A 12,408-nucleotide genomic window follows, 5' to 3' on the forward strand; every position below is an offset into this window, starting at 1 on the left:
CAGGGAGCACTGGTGTGTCTGAGGGGAGGTGGGGGGATGGGTTATAACCTCTCCCCTGTGTGAGGGGGGCTGGGGGGCACAGGGAGCACTGGGGTGTCCGAGGGGTTTTGCCGGGGCGGTTCCTGCTGGCCGGGGGGCACTGACGCGCCCGGTGGCGCTGTGGGGGGTCCGCAGGCCTGGGCTGTCAGCGGCCCGGCTCTGAGCAGGTGGCCCTGGCGTGACTCCCAGGGGACGGGCCAGGGCCCCCCGGGCATGGAGGGGAGGTGGCGCTCGGCCCCTCGCGGGCGGGCGCTGGATCAGCAGGCAGAGGCGGCTGGTGCTCCCTTGTTTATTCAGCAGCCTGGGGGCGTCGCGTCCGGGGCGGGACGGGGGCCGCTCCCCCGCCTCTCGGCCTCAGTCCTTCTCCGCTGTCCCGCTCGCGCTCGCTCACCTACACGTCCCTCTCTCGCCCGCCCGGGTCCCCCCTCGCTCCCGGGGAGCCTGCCCGGTGCCGGCGCCCCTTGGCTTTGGTCCAGGCTGCAGAGCAGGGGGGCTGCCCGCCCCCGCCACCCCCAAACCACTCTCCCCTCCCGGGCTGAGCAGGGAGAGAGGCCAGCTCCGGGCGGCCGGGCCTGGGGCGGGCGAGACGGGCCCCTGCCAGGCCCGGTGCTGTGGCCTTGGCGTGTGCGTGTGGACAGGCATGGGGGTGGGTGCAGAGACAGTGGCTGGGAGCTTGCGCCCCCCCCGAGCAGGGGCCCGGTGTCCCCTGCACCCCAAGTCCAGCCCTGCTCCCAGCTTTGGGGCTCCTGGAGAAGCTCCCAACACAGCACTTGAGAAGCAGGAGAGGGAATGGGAGTGTGGGGGACACGGATGTGGGGGTCTGGGAGCACATGGGGCCCCCTGTGCGGGGGAGACAGATGCGGGGGTCTGGGAGATACAGGGCCCCTGTATTGCATGGGGGAGATGGATGTGGGGCCTGGGGGTACTTGGGGCTCCCCATTGCGTGGGGGAGATGGATGTGGGGCCTGGGGGCACTCGGGGGCCCCCCGTAGCGTGGGGGAGATGGATGTGGGGCCTGGAAGCTCTTGGGGCTCCCTGTTGCGTGGGGGAGATGGATGTGGGGCCTGGAAGCTCTTGGGGCCCCCTGTTGTGTGGGGGAGATGGATGTGGGGCCTGGGGGCTCTTGGGGCTCCCTGTTGCGTGGGGGAGATGGATGTGGGGCCTGGAAGCTCTTGGGGCCCCCTGTTGTGTGGGGGAGATGGATGTGGGGCCTGGGGGCTCTTGGGGCCCCCTGTTGTGTGGGGGAGATGGACGTGGGGCCTGGAAGCTCTTGGGGCTCCCCGTTGCGTGGGGGAGATGGACGTGGGGCCTGGGGGCTCTTGGGGCTCCCCGTTGCGTGGGGGAGATGGATGTGGGGCCTGGGGGCAGGGCCCCGCATTGAGTACAGGAGCCGGCCGTGGGGGCACAGGACCCCCTGCCGGGAAGCGGTGCCCGGGGGCGAGGGGGCCGGGGCAGGAGGGGGCGACGAGGGCGTCGTGGGATCGGAAGGCGCCATCGTCTCCGCGGGCTCCATCTACAGCATCTCGTGCTTCTGCTCCGTGGCCTCGCTCACTACCTGCTTGGGGAGAGCCCGGGTGAGCCGGGAGCCTCAGGGACGGGCCCCGCCTGCTGGGGCCCCGCGCGGAGGGGGGGGGAAGGAGCCCTGCCCCCCTGCAGGCCGGCAGCCCCGCCCCCCATCCCGCCCCACCCCCCGGGGCAGGCTGGGGCCGGGGGCGCTCGCCCGGGGCGGGACTGAGCCGTCAGAGCGGCTGCCCAGCGTGAGCCCCCTCCAGGCTGCAGGGCCACACGGGGACCCTGGGGCCTGGGCTACTGGCCCACCCCACATCCCTGGCTAGGGGCCCTAGCCCGCCCGGCCCCCGCTCACCTCCCCGTCACGGGTCTCAATGGTCTTGATCATCACGGTCTTCTTGGTGTGAACCTCTGAGCCGCGCTGCTCCGGGCTGGTCTCTGCAGGGGGGGATCAGCCTGGGGTGAGGGGGGCCTGGGCCATGGGGGTGAGGGGCTGGGCACAGAGGGTGATGGGCCATGGGGGTGAGGGGCTGGGCGCAGAGGGTGATGGGCCATGGGGCACAGGGAGGGGGGCCATGGGGCACAGGGGGCAGGGCCATGGGGGTGAGGGGCTGGGCGCAGAGGGTGATGGGCCATGGGGCACAGGGAGGGAAGCCATGGGGCACAGGGGGCGGGGCCATGGGGCACAGGGGGCGGGGCACAAGGCCAGGGGCAGGCAGGGCTCCAGTCTGGCTGGCCTGGGTAAAGCGGCAGGGGCCGGGCTGTGGCTGGCAGGAAGCTCAGGCAGCAGCCAGGGGCCCCCCTCCTCTCCCCAGGGCCACGCTCCTGCAGGGGCTCGGAGCAGCCAGGCCCCGCCGGGACGTCCCGCGCTGGGGGGGGCAGACTCACCCCGGAAGTTGAGCGCAGAGAAGGTCTGGATGGGGAGCGTGATCCTGCAACACAGGGAGGGGAAAGGGGTGAGCGACACTGGGTGCCCCGGGGGGCTGCCCGGCGCTGCCCACGGCCGGCTGGGTGCCCTGGGGGCGGTGCCCAGGCTCAGGCTGCAGGGGCCGGCTGGGTGCCCTGGGGGGCGGTGCCCAGGCTCAGGCTGCAGGGCCGGCTGGGCGCTCACCGGCTCTCCTCGCCCTCCAGCAGCTTGCGGTAGGTGGCGATCTCCACGTCCAGCGCCATCTTGACATTGAGCAGGTCCTGGTACTCGCGCAGGTGCCGCGCCATCTCGTCCTTCAGGTGCCGGATCTCCTCCTCCAGCCGCGCGATGGAGTCCTGGTAGCCGCCCGCCTCGCCTGCGAAGCGCTCCTCCAGCTCCCGCATCTGCCGCATCAGCGAGTCGTTCTGCAGCGACACCGGCGCGGGATGGCGTCAGGGTGTGCCTCAGTTTCCCCTCAGTGCAGCAGTGTCCCCGGGGGCGCCTCCTGCTCTCGGCGCCGGCTGCCTGGGGGTCACTGGAGAGGGGCTGGCAGAGGCGGGCCCCACAGGCAGAACTGGGAGCTGCTGGGCACACGGGGCCGACGGACGGGGAGACGGGGCCCAGCTTTGGGGTTCCCTGCACCGGGGCTGGGCTCCGGTGAGCAGCACAGCTACGGCTTTAACCCTCCAGGCTCCCCGGTGGGGCCCAAGGGATGACCACCCGCCTGCCCCAGGACGGTTCACGCCTCCCCGGGTCTGTCTCTGCTGGTGGGGGCGAGGGGCTGCAGGGCAGGGGTCCTGCCCAAGGAGGCAGTGAGGCCACGCGGCTTCCCCTGCTGGACAAGACCCCTGGGGGCCTGCCCCATGCTGGGGCTGAGGTACCACTCCCGGCGCCTGTGATGGGGGGGCAATGGGGGTGTGACGGCGAGTCGGGGTCCCCGACCCTGCCCCCCGGAGCAGCCAGAACAGCGTCCACCAGCCAGCAGAGCAGAGGGGGGTTTCCTGGGTGCCCAGCACAGACGGGAGGTGCCAATAGGAGGGGGCGGGACGCCCCAGAGCCCGTAAGGCGGGTGCCTGAGCCCCTGGTCTCCAAGCCCCCCCCCCCAGGAGTCTCCATCATATTTCCAGCCCCAGACTGAATCCTCCTCCCCCCACGTCCTTCCTTTGTCCCCCCCCCCCCAACCGGCCAGGGCAGTGTCTGGCCCCCCCGCTGGGCCGTGCTCACAGACAGGCAGTGGGGGCAGCCCCAGCCTAGCGCCCAGCGAGATGCCCCCCTGCATCACAGGGGGTAGCCCAATAGGTTGGGGGCGGTGTATGGGGGTCACTGCACAGAGCCCAGAGGGGCTGTCACCCCGTAAGAAGGGGGTTGGGGTAGAATCGTGGGAGCTGAGTGGGTTGGTGGATGTGACGAAGTGGGAACATTCTTAACGTTTTCTCTGAACAGCATGTGTGCCTCAGTTTCCCCATGGCACTACGCAAGTCTAGGGATGGGGGGGATCTGCGTGTGTGACCCTGCACAGACCCCAGGGCCTGTGTGGCTGCGACCGGCCGACAGCCTGCCCTGGTGGCCGGACCTGACCCCTGCAAGAGGCCAGCCGGGGGGCCAGAGAACAGAGATGGGTGACCCGTTTGCCGGGGCGGTGCGGGGGAAGGGTGGGTCCAAGGCTGGCTGCTGGCGGGCTCAAGCTCCGTCCTACGCTGGGTCCCGACACCTCACGACCCAGCTGTGGCACACGCCGGCTGGGGGCAGGGCTGTGACGGGGTCACAGCGAGTGAGTGCCGGCTGGTGCCGCCCCTGGGCCGTGCCCACGGCTCACCGTGCCCTTGAGGGCGTCGATCTCGCAGGTGTAGGACTGGATCTGGTGCCGATACTCCATCATCTCCTGCTTGGCCTGGCGCAGCGCGTCGTTGTTCTTGCTGGCGGCCTGGGTCAGGTCCGACACCTGCGGGGGGGCAGCCGAGCGAGAGCCGTGACCGTGGGCACTGGGCTGGCACCGAACGGTGCTCAGGCAGCGGGTCGCTGGGCCGCCCCCCCGGCAAGGACTGGGAGCCGCTGGGAGCCAGCTCGGGGCAGGGCCGTGGTGGGAACCGAGGCCCCGCCCGGCCCCGCTCTCACTCCCCCGCTATCCCAACGGACCTTGGACTTGTACCACTCCTCGGCCTCCGAGATGTTCTTGGCGGCGATGTTCTCGTACTGGGCGCGGATGTCGCGCAGCGCGGCCGTCAGGTCCGGCTTGGACATGTCCATCTCCACCTGCACGTGCTGCTCCTGCAGCTGCGCCTGCAGGTCCCGGATTTCCTGGGGCCAGGACAGAGACCCAGCGGTGACCCTGGCCCCTGCCCAGCCCCGGCCCCCGGGCAGCAGCGAGCGAAGGTCAGAGAGCAGGAGGGGGGGCAGGGCTGCGGGGCAGCACTGGGGGTCCTGGGGCAGCACTGGGCCCCAGAGCAGTGGGCAGAGCAGGGCTGCACCCGGGGGGGCACGACGCCGCGTCGGGGACCCACCCACCCTGCCCCCCCGCAGCCAGAGGGGACTCTGAGCCGGGCCGTGGAGTAGAAGGTTCATCGTTCTCACAGACACGGCGCGGCGCGGGCCCCACGGTGCCCCCGGAGCCAGGGCAGAGCCTCGGCCTCTGGGGGGGGGTTCCCAGGCCCCTGGAACCCTCCCCCCGTCTGGACTAGTCTGCTCCCTTCATGCTTCCCCCGCCCAGCCCACCTCGACCCCCAGCAACTGGTCCCTCAGCCCCCAGGCGGCCCCGCCCCTCACCGTTCAGGTCCCACCCCCTAGCCGGGTGTCAGGTGGCTGGGCCGTGCCTACGTGCCCCCCTCAGCGAACACCCCCCACGGTTGGTTTGGAGCCCCTGGCTGGGGCTGGAAGTGGCTCTGACTGAGCAATTTGCCCCAATTTCACCCTCCCAGCAGTGCCCCAGAGCACATTGTATATTACAGGGCCCTAGGGCAGAAATCAGGGTGTGGGAGGCCTGGGGCAGCCATTGGGGGCGGGGCCCTGGGGCAGTCATTGGGGGCGGGGCGCTGGGGCAGGGGCAGGGCTGCCATTGGGGGCGGGGCAGCCATTGGGGGCGGGGCCCTGGGGCTGCCATTGGGGGCGGGGCCCTGGGGCAGGGGCGGGGCAGCCATTGGGGGCGGGGCCCTGGGGCTGCCATTGGGGGCGGGGCCCTGGGGCAGGGGCGGGGCTGCCATTGGGGGCGGGGCCCTGGGGCAGCCATTGGGGGCGGGGCCCTCTGGCCCTACCTCCTCATGCACTTTCTTGAGGAAGGCGATCTCCTCCTGCAGCGCCTCGATGCGTCTCTCCAGGTCGATGCGCGCCAGCGTGGCCGCGTCCACGTCCTGCGGGCAGGCAGCCAGGCTGAGCCGCGTGCTGGGCCGTGGGGTCACCCTCCCGGGGGCAGGGCCGGGCCCCCACGAGTCCCTCCTGCAGGGCTGGGATTGGGGGGGCTCTGAGCCCCACAGGCCGCCCTCCCCACAGAGCAGCGGAGCCCAGGGTGCTGGTGCTAGCAGCAGGGGAGCCCAGCCTGGCCGGACGCCGGACACCCCTGGCCTGAGGAGTCCCCAGGCTCTGACCCATCCCCCATGACCAGGCTGCAGCTGCAGGAGGCCCCGTCCCCCGTCCCCCGTCCCCGCACTCACTGCTCGGAAGGCCGCCAGGTTGTTCTCCGCTTCCTCCTTCAGCTGGATCTCCTCCTGCAGCCTGGGGGGAGAGGGGGTCAGGGCCACACGCTGCCCAGGCGGGGGGGGGATTTCACCCCTCTGGTTCTGTGAGTTCTACTGACCTGTCCTAACCCGGGCGTGTGCCTCGGTTTCCCCGGGTGCGGCACCAGTGGCGAGATGGGGCTGGGAATTTCAGTGACAGCCTCCCCCCACACACACTGGTGGGTCCCCTTTGTGGCCTGCGCCCGGGAGCGGGGGGCCTGGCTGTGGGGCTGGGAGCAGGAGCTTGGGGGTCAGGGAGGGGGCAGGGCCCTGGCTCTGGGCCCCTCCCCCTGGCTGGGCTGCCCTGACTGCCCCCAGGCCCTGTGCTGCCCCCTGCGCCACGCTGGGTCCCTGGGATCAAGAACCCCCTGCGCTCCCTGCTGGCTGCAAGCCCCCTGGCTGTGGGTGGGGGGCAGGGATGGGGTGGGGGGCCTGAAGCTGTGTGGGGGGGCAGGCAGCCGGAGGCTGTGGGCAGGGGGCAGACAGCCCAAGGCTGCGTGTAGGGGGCAGGGGGGCAGGGGCCTGAGGCTGCGTGTAGGAGGCCAGGGGGCCCAATGCTGCTGGTGAGGGGCAGGGATGGGGTGAGGGGCAGACGGCCCAAGGCTGCGTGTAGAGGGTGGGGGGCTCGAGGCTGCGTGTGGGGGGTAGGGATGGGGGGGGCAGACGGTCCGAGGCAGCGTGTAGAGGGTGGGGGGGGCAGGGGCCCGAGGCTGCGTGTGGGGGTAGGGATGGGGGGGGCAGACGGCCCAAGGCTGTGTGTAGAGGGTGGGGGGCTCGAGGCTGCGTGTGGGGGGTAGGGATGGGGGGGGCAGACGGTCCGAGGCAGCGTGTAGAGGGTGGGGGGGGCAGGGGCCCGAGGCTGCGTGTGGGGGTAGGGATGGGGGGGGCAGACGGCCCAAGGCTGTGTGTAGAGGGTGGGGGGCTCGAGGCTGCGTGTGGGGGGTAGGGATGGGGGGGGGCAGACGGTCCGAGGCAGCGTGTAGAGGGTGGGGGGGGCAGGGGCCCGAGGCTGCGTGTGGGGGTAGGGATGGGGGGGGCAGACGGCCCAAGGCTGTGTGTAGAGGGTGGGGGGCTCGAGGCTGCGTGTGGGGGGTAGGGATGGGGGGGGCAGACGGTCCGAGGCTGCGCGTAGGGAGCAGGGGGGCCGGGGCCCAAGGCTGCGGGGGGGGCGGGGGAGGCCGAGGCTGCGGGGGCGGGCGAGCTGGACGCCGGAGGCCCGGGTTCCGCATTCCCGGGCTGGCCGGGGGCCAGGGCTGGGCCTCCCCTTCCCTATTATAGTCAAAGGCGAGAGCCGGGCACAAGGCTGAGGCCCCGTGGCCGCCTGCCCCTGCCTTGTAGGGGAGCAGGCCGGGCGGGGGTGGGGGTGGGGCGGGGAGAGGAGACCGAGGGACACAGGGTGCCGATGTGGGGGAGGGGGACACGGAGCCCAGCTTCTCAGACGGGGGCAAGAAGGGGTGGCGGGTGCATGGTGCGCAGGGGAGCCCGGCGATGAGAGGGGGGAGGGGAGCACTGGGGGCGCAGAGACCTGGATGCAGACAGGGGAGGGGAGCGCTGGGGGCCCAGGGACCCGGATGCAGACGGGGGAGGGGAGCTGTTGGGGTGCAGGGACCCCGGATGCAGACGGGGGAGTTGAGCACTGGGGGCCCAGGGACCCGGATGCAGACGGGGGAGGGGAGCACTGGGGGCCCAGGGACCTGGATGCAGACGGGGGAGGGGAGCTGTCGGGGCGCAGGGACCTGGATGCAGACGGGGGAGGGGAGCTGTCGGGGCGCAGGGACCTGGATGCAGACGGGGGAGGGGAGCTGTGGGGGCCCAGGGACCCGGATGCAGATGGGAGTGGGGAGCTGTCGGGGCGCAGGGACCTGGATGCAGACGGGGGAGGGGAGCAGTGGGGGCGCAGGGACCTGGATGCAGACGGGGGAGGGGAGCAGTGGGGGCGCAGGGACCTGGATGCAGACAGGGGAGGGGAGCAGTGGGGGCGCAGGGACCCGGATGCAGACGGGGGAGGGGAGCTGTCGGGGCGCAGGGACCTGGATGCAGACGGGGGAGGGGAGCAGTGGGGGCGCAGGGACCTGGATGCAGACGGGGGAGGGGAGCAGTGGGGGCGCAGGGACCTGGATGCAGACAGGGGAGGGGAGCGCTGGGGGCCCAGGGACCCGGATGCAGACGGGGGAGGGGAGCTGTCGGGGCGCAGGGACCTGGATGCAGACGGGGGAGGGGAGCGCTGGGGGCCCAGGGACCCCAGGCGCTCAGTGCGAAGGGGGTGACCATGGGGTCCCGGCGGGGGGGCTGACTCCAGCTGCTCCGTGCCGTGTGGTTCAGTGATGTTCAGAGACCGAGCCCCCCCCGCTGGGCTCAGGGCTTGGGGCTGGCCCTGGCTTGGTGCTCTAGGGCAGCCGGGGCCCTGGAGAGGAGCTGAGGGGCCCTAGTGGGGTTGTGGGAGCAGCTGGGGGGCTATGGGAGGGCCTGTGAAAGCCAAGTCCTGTGGGGCGGGGCTCCCCACAGTGGGCGGGGCGGAGAGGGGCGGGGCTCCCCACAGTGGGCGGGGAGGGGCGGGGCTCCCCACAGTGGGCGGGGAGGGGCGGGGCTCCCCACAGTGGGCGGGGCAGGGCGGGGAGGGGAGGGGCTCCCCACAGTGGGCGGGGAGGGGCGGGGCTCCCCACAGTGGGCGGGGCAGGGCGGGGAGGGGCGGGGCTCCCCACAGTGGGCGGGGCGGGGAGGGGCGGGGCTCTCCCACAGTGAGCCTGCTGTGCACCAGCTGTTGTGGTCTGGCCCCTAGAGCAGAGACGCCCCCTTGTGCATCCCAAGCCGGCCCAGCCCATGGGGCCAGAGCTCTGTGGGGCTCCCTCAGCAGGACGAGCCCTTCCCCCGGGCCCCTAGACCGGGGACACAAACAGAGGCAGGTGGGAGGGGAGGCTACTGGGGAGACTCCTGGGTGTTAAGAATGGCTGGGGGCTGGGGGCTGGGGGCTGTGGGTGGGGCTGAGGGCAGGGCTGGGTGTTCAGGGCGGGGGTGGGGGCTGAGCACTGGGGCTGGGTGCTGAGGGCCGGAGCTGAGGGCTGGGGAGGGGCTGGGTGCTGGGGTGGGGGCTGTGACCAGGGGTGGGGGCTGTGGGCTGGGGCTGGGTGCTGAGGGCCGGAGCTGAGGGCTGGGGAGGGGCTGGGTGGTGGGGTGGGGGCTGTGACCAGGGGTGGGGGCTGTGGGCCGGGGCTGGGTGCTGAGGGCGGGGGCTGAGGGCAGGGCTGGGTGCTGAGGGCGGGGGGTGGGGGCGGGGGGTGAGGGCGGGGCTGGGTGCTGAGGGTGGGGGTGGGGGCTGTGGGCGGGGGCTGAGGGCAGGGCTGGGTGCTGAGGGTGGGGGTGGGGGCTGAGGGCGGGGGTTGGGTGCTGAGGGCGGGGGTTGGGGGTGGGGCTGGGTGCTGAGGGTGGGGGCTGAGGGCAGGGCTGGGTGCTGAGGGCGGGGGCTGGGGGCAGGGGCTGGGGGCGGGGGTGTGGGCTGAGGGCTGGGGGTGGGGGCTGTGGGCAGGGCTGAGGGCTGGGTGCTGAGGGCAGGGGCTGAGGGCAGGGCTGGGTGCTGAGGGCGGGGGCTGGGGGCAGGGGTGGGGGCGGGAGTGGGGGCTGGGGGCAGGGGTGGGGGCTGAGGGCGGGGGTGGGGGCAGAGGGCGGGGGGCACACAGGACCTCTGGCCTGGCTCGCCCAGAGCATGTGGCAGTGGGTTATGGACAAGCAGGAAGAGGGCCGGCGCCTGGCACGGGGTGCTCTGCCCCATCTGTCTCGCTGGCCGGGCTGGGGGTGCAAGGCAGCTCCAGGCCCCCCAAGGCTCCCCTGCTGAGGGGCTGACCCCCTGGGGTTCTCGGCACACGGACGGTGGGTTACAAGAGGGCCAGCCCCCTCGGGGGTGTTCCCTGCTCCCCCCAGCAGCTGCACAGAGGACCTGGGCTCCGGGGCAGAGCTCTGCACGTGGATGGGACAGAGCAGCTGGGGATGGCGCTGGGCAGAGAGCAAACCAGGGAGGGGGCAGGGCAGGGGCACCAAAGTCGGGGGGGATGGGCACAGGGTTGGGTGTTCATGGGGGGAGGGCTGGGAGGGGCAGGCTGTGACGGCGAGTCGGGGTCCCCGACCCTGCCCCCCGGAGCAGCCAGAACAGCGTCCACCAGCCAGCAGAGCAGAGGGGGGTTTCCTGGGTGCCCAGCACAGACGGGAGGTGCCAATAGGAGGGGGCAGGACGCCCCAGAGCCCGTAAGGCGGGTGCCTGAACCCCTGGTCTCCAAGCCCCCCCAGGCGTCTCCATCATGTTTCCAGCCCCAGACTGACCCCTCCTCCCCCCACGTCCTTCCTTTGTCCCCCCCCAACCGGCCAGGGCAGTGTCTGGCCCCCCCGCTGGGCCGTGCTCACAGACAGGCAGTGGGGGCAGCCCCAGCCTAGCGCCCAGCGAGATGCCCCCCACATCACACAGGCGCAGGGGCGGGGCAGGGGCGGGCGCAGGGTCGGTAGGGGGCGGGCACAGGGCGGGGGGGGCAGGGGCAGACACAGGGCGGGGGCAGGGCCGGGGCAGGGGCAGGGGCAGGCACAGGGCGGGGGCAGGGCAGGGCCGGGGCAGGGGCAGGCACAGGGCGGGGGGGGGCCGGGGGGCAGGGCCCGGGGGGCAGGGCCGGGGCAGGGGCAGGCACAGGGCGGGGGCAGGGCAGGGCCGGGGGGCAGGGCAGGGCCGGGGCAGGGGCAGGCACAGGGCGGGGGCAGGGCAGGGCCGGGGGGGCAGGGCAGGGCCGGGGCAGGGGCAGGCACGGGGCGGGGGCAGGGCAGGGCCGGGGGGCAGGGCAGGGCCGGGGGGCGGGCCCCAGGCCGGAGCCCCGCCCGCCAGGCCCCGCTCACCTCTGCTTGAGCTTGTGCAGGTCGTCGAGCAGGTTGTCGCGCTCCACGTCCACGCGGGCCCGCTGGCTGGTGAGCGTGTCCACCTGGAGGCGCAGGGCCCGCAGCTCCTCCTCGTACAGCTGGGCCACGCGGGTGGGCTCCTTGCCCTTGAGCCGGTTGACCTCGGCCACCAGCAGGCCGTTCTGCTGCTCCAGGTAGCGCACCTTCTCGATGTAGCTGGCGAAGCGGTCGTTCAGCTCCTGCAGCTCCACCTTCTCGTTGGTGCGGGTCTGCAGGAACTCCTGGTTCAGGGCGTCGGCCAGGCTGAAGTCCAGCAGCTCCCCGGCGCCCTGGTAGGAGCGCAGCGGGGCCACGCGGGTGACGCGCAGGCTGGCCAGGCCGGGCCCGGCGCCGGCGCCCCGCGACACCTGGTAGACGCGGGAGCTGACGGAGCTGGCGGAGCCCTTGCTGCCCAGGGAGGCGCGGGAGAAGGCCGGGGAGCCCCCGCCGAAGGTGCGGCGGTAGGACGAGACCCGCTGGCTGGAGGAGTACGACTGGCTCATGGTGGCGGCCGGCGGGAGCCCAGGCGGAGACTGCGGAGCCGGAGCTGGAGCCGAGGGAGAGGAGTCGGGGAGGGCCCCGGGCTCCGGCTATTTGTATCCCTCTGACATCAGCCGGCCCTGCCCCGCCGGGACTGACAGCACAGACAGCTGGGCCTCCGGGGGAGTGAGGGGCGGGGGCTGGCTGGACAGGAGGGGAGCTGCCGCCAGGCCCCCTGGACCGCCAGCCCGGGCCCCACCCCAGCCCAGGGCCCCTGACCCGCCCCACCCTCTGCCCCTGCCTGTGGGGTGGGGAGGGTCTGCGGCTGAGGGGAGGTGCTGCCCGGGCCCCCAAAGGACACCCGAGGGGGGCAGGGTGCCCTGGGCCGGTGCCGGTGCCGGGCCAATGCAGGCCCTGGGGAGAACCCCCGGGCACGCTGCGGGGCCTCGCTCTGCCACAGCGGGGCCCCTGGGGACACGGGCGGAGCAGCTCAGGCCCCGGCACCTTCCTGAGAGGCCGGGTGCCCCCCCACCCCCGTCTGCAGCCCGGTGTGGCCCAACCGTCCCCCCAGCCCCGGCTCTGGCCCAGGCCCACGGGAACCGGCCTGTGCCCCAGGCCATGGGGCTCGCCAGGCCGCAGCGACTGCCCGGGCACAGGCTGGGCCAGCCCACGCCAGCTGAGTCACTCTGGGACGGGTGACAGGAGCCCTCTCGTGGTGCCCCCGGGCGGGGGAGGAGCTGCGCCCTGGCCAGCACATGCCTGGGGCAGGCAGCTCGGGCCCGAAATAGCTGGTGGCTCACGCCAGCCCCGTGCTCCGTATTTATAGCCAGGAGCTGGCGGGCGCGGGCCAGACGCCCC

At 73.2% G+C, this 12,408-nt stretch overlaps 1 protein-coding gene across 3 annotated transcripts; it reads right to left on the minus strand.

The window, feature by feature from the left end:
• Positions 1 to 314: 314 nt before the first annotated feature.
• On the minus strand, positions 315 to 11,657 carry DES (desmin). 3 transcript variants are annotated; one of them, XR_016349998.1, is made up of 10 exons: positions 11,032 to 11,657; positions 6,100 to 6,160; positions 5,704 to 5,799; positions 4,592 to 4,753; positions 4,272 to 4,397; positions 2,660 to 2,880; positions 2,437 to 2,480; positions 1,904 to 1,986; positions 1,398 to 1,594; positions 315 to 1,054 (listed from the first exon to the last, which is right to left on the minus strand). XR_016349998.1 is itself a non-coding variant. In XM_075917676.2 (9 exons), exons 1-9 carry the CDS (start codon positions 11,571 to 11,573, stop codon positions 1,553 to 1,555), a joined length of 1,377 nt encoding a protein of 458 aa, XP_075773791.1. In that variant the 5' UTR covers positions 11,574 to 11,657; the 3' UTR covers positions 1,149 to 1,552. The 3 variants fall into 3 exon arrangements, 1 of the variants encoding a protein (XP_075773791.1); XR_016349997.1 differs by having other exon boundaries at positions 315 to 1,103; XM_075917676.2 differs by lacking the exon at positions 315 to 1,054 and having other exon boundaries at positions 1,149 to 1,594.
• Positions 11,658 to 12,408: the final 751 nt, after the last annotated feature.

Source organism: Pelodiscus sinensis, chromosome 7 (genome assembly GCF_052426305.1).
Source record: "Pelodiscus sinensis isolate ZL-2025 chromosome 7, ASM5242630v1, whole genome shotgun sequence".
In the NCBI taxonomy this organism is placed as follows: Eukaryota; Metazoa; Chordata; order Testudines; family Trionychidae; genus Pelodiscus; species Pelodiscus sinensis.

What these genes read in the sequence shown, in the direction of transcription:
- DES (XM_075917676.2), bottom strand. Translation starts at nt 11,573, where the DNA reads ATGAGCCAGTCGTACTCCTCCAGCCAGCGGGTCTCGTCCTACCGCCGC. An exon ending in CTCTGCGCTCAACTTCCGGG is followed by an intron (nt 1,987 to 2,436) that starts GTGAGTCTGCCC and finishes CCCCCCCTGCAG; the next exon opens with AGACCAGCCCGGAGCAGCGC. An exon ending in TTGAGACCCGTGACGGGGAG is followed by an intron (nt 1,595 to 1,903) that starts GTGAGCGGGGGC and finishes CTCCCCAAGCAG; the next exon opens with GTAGTGAGCGAGGCCACGGA.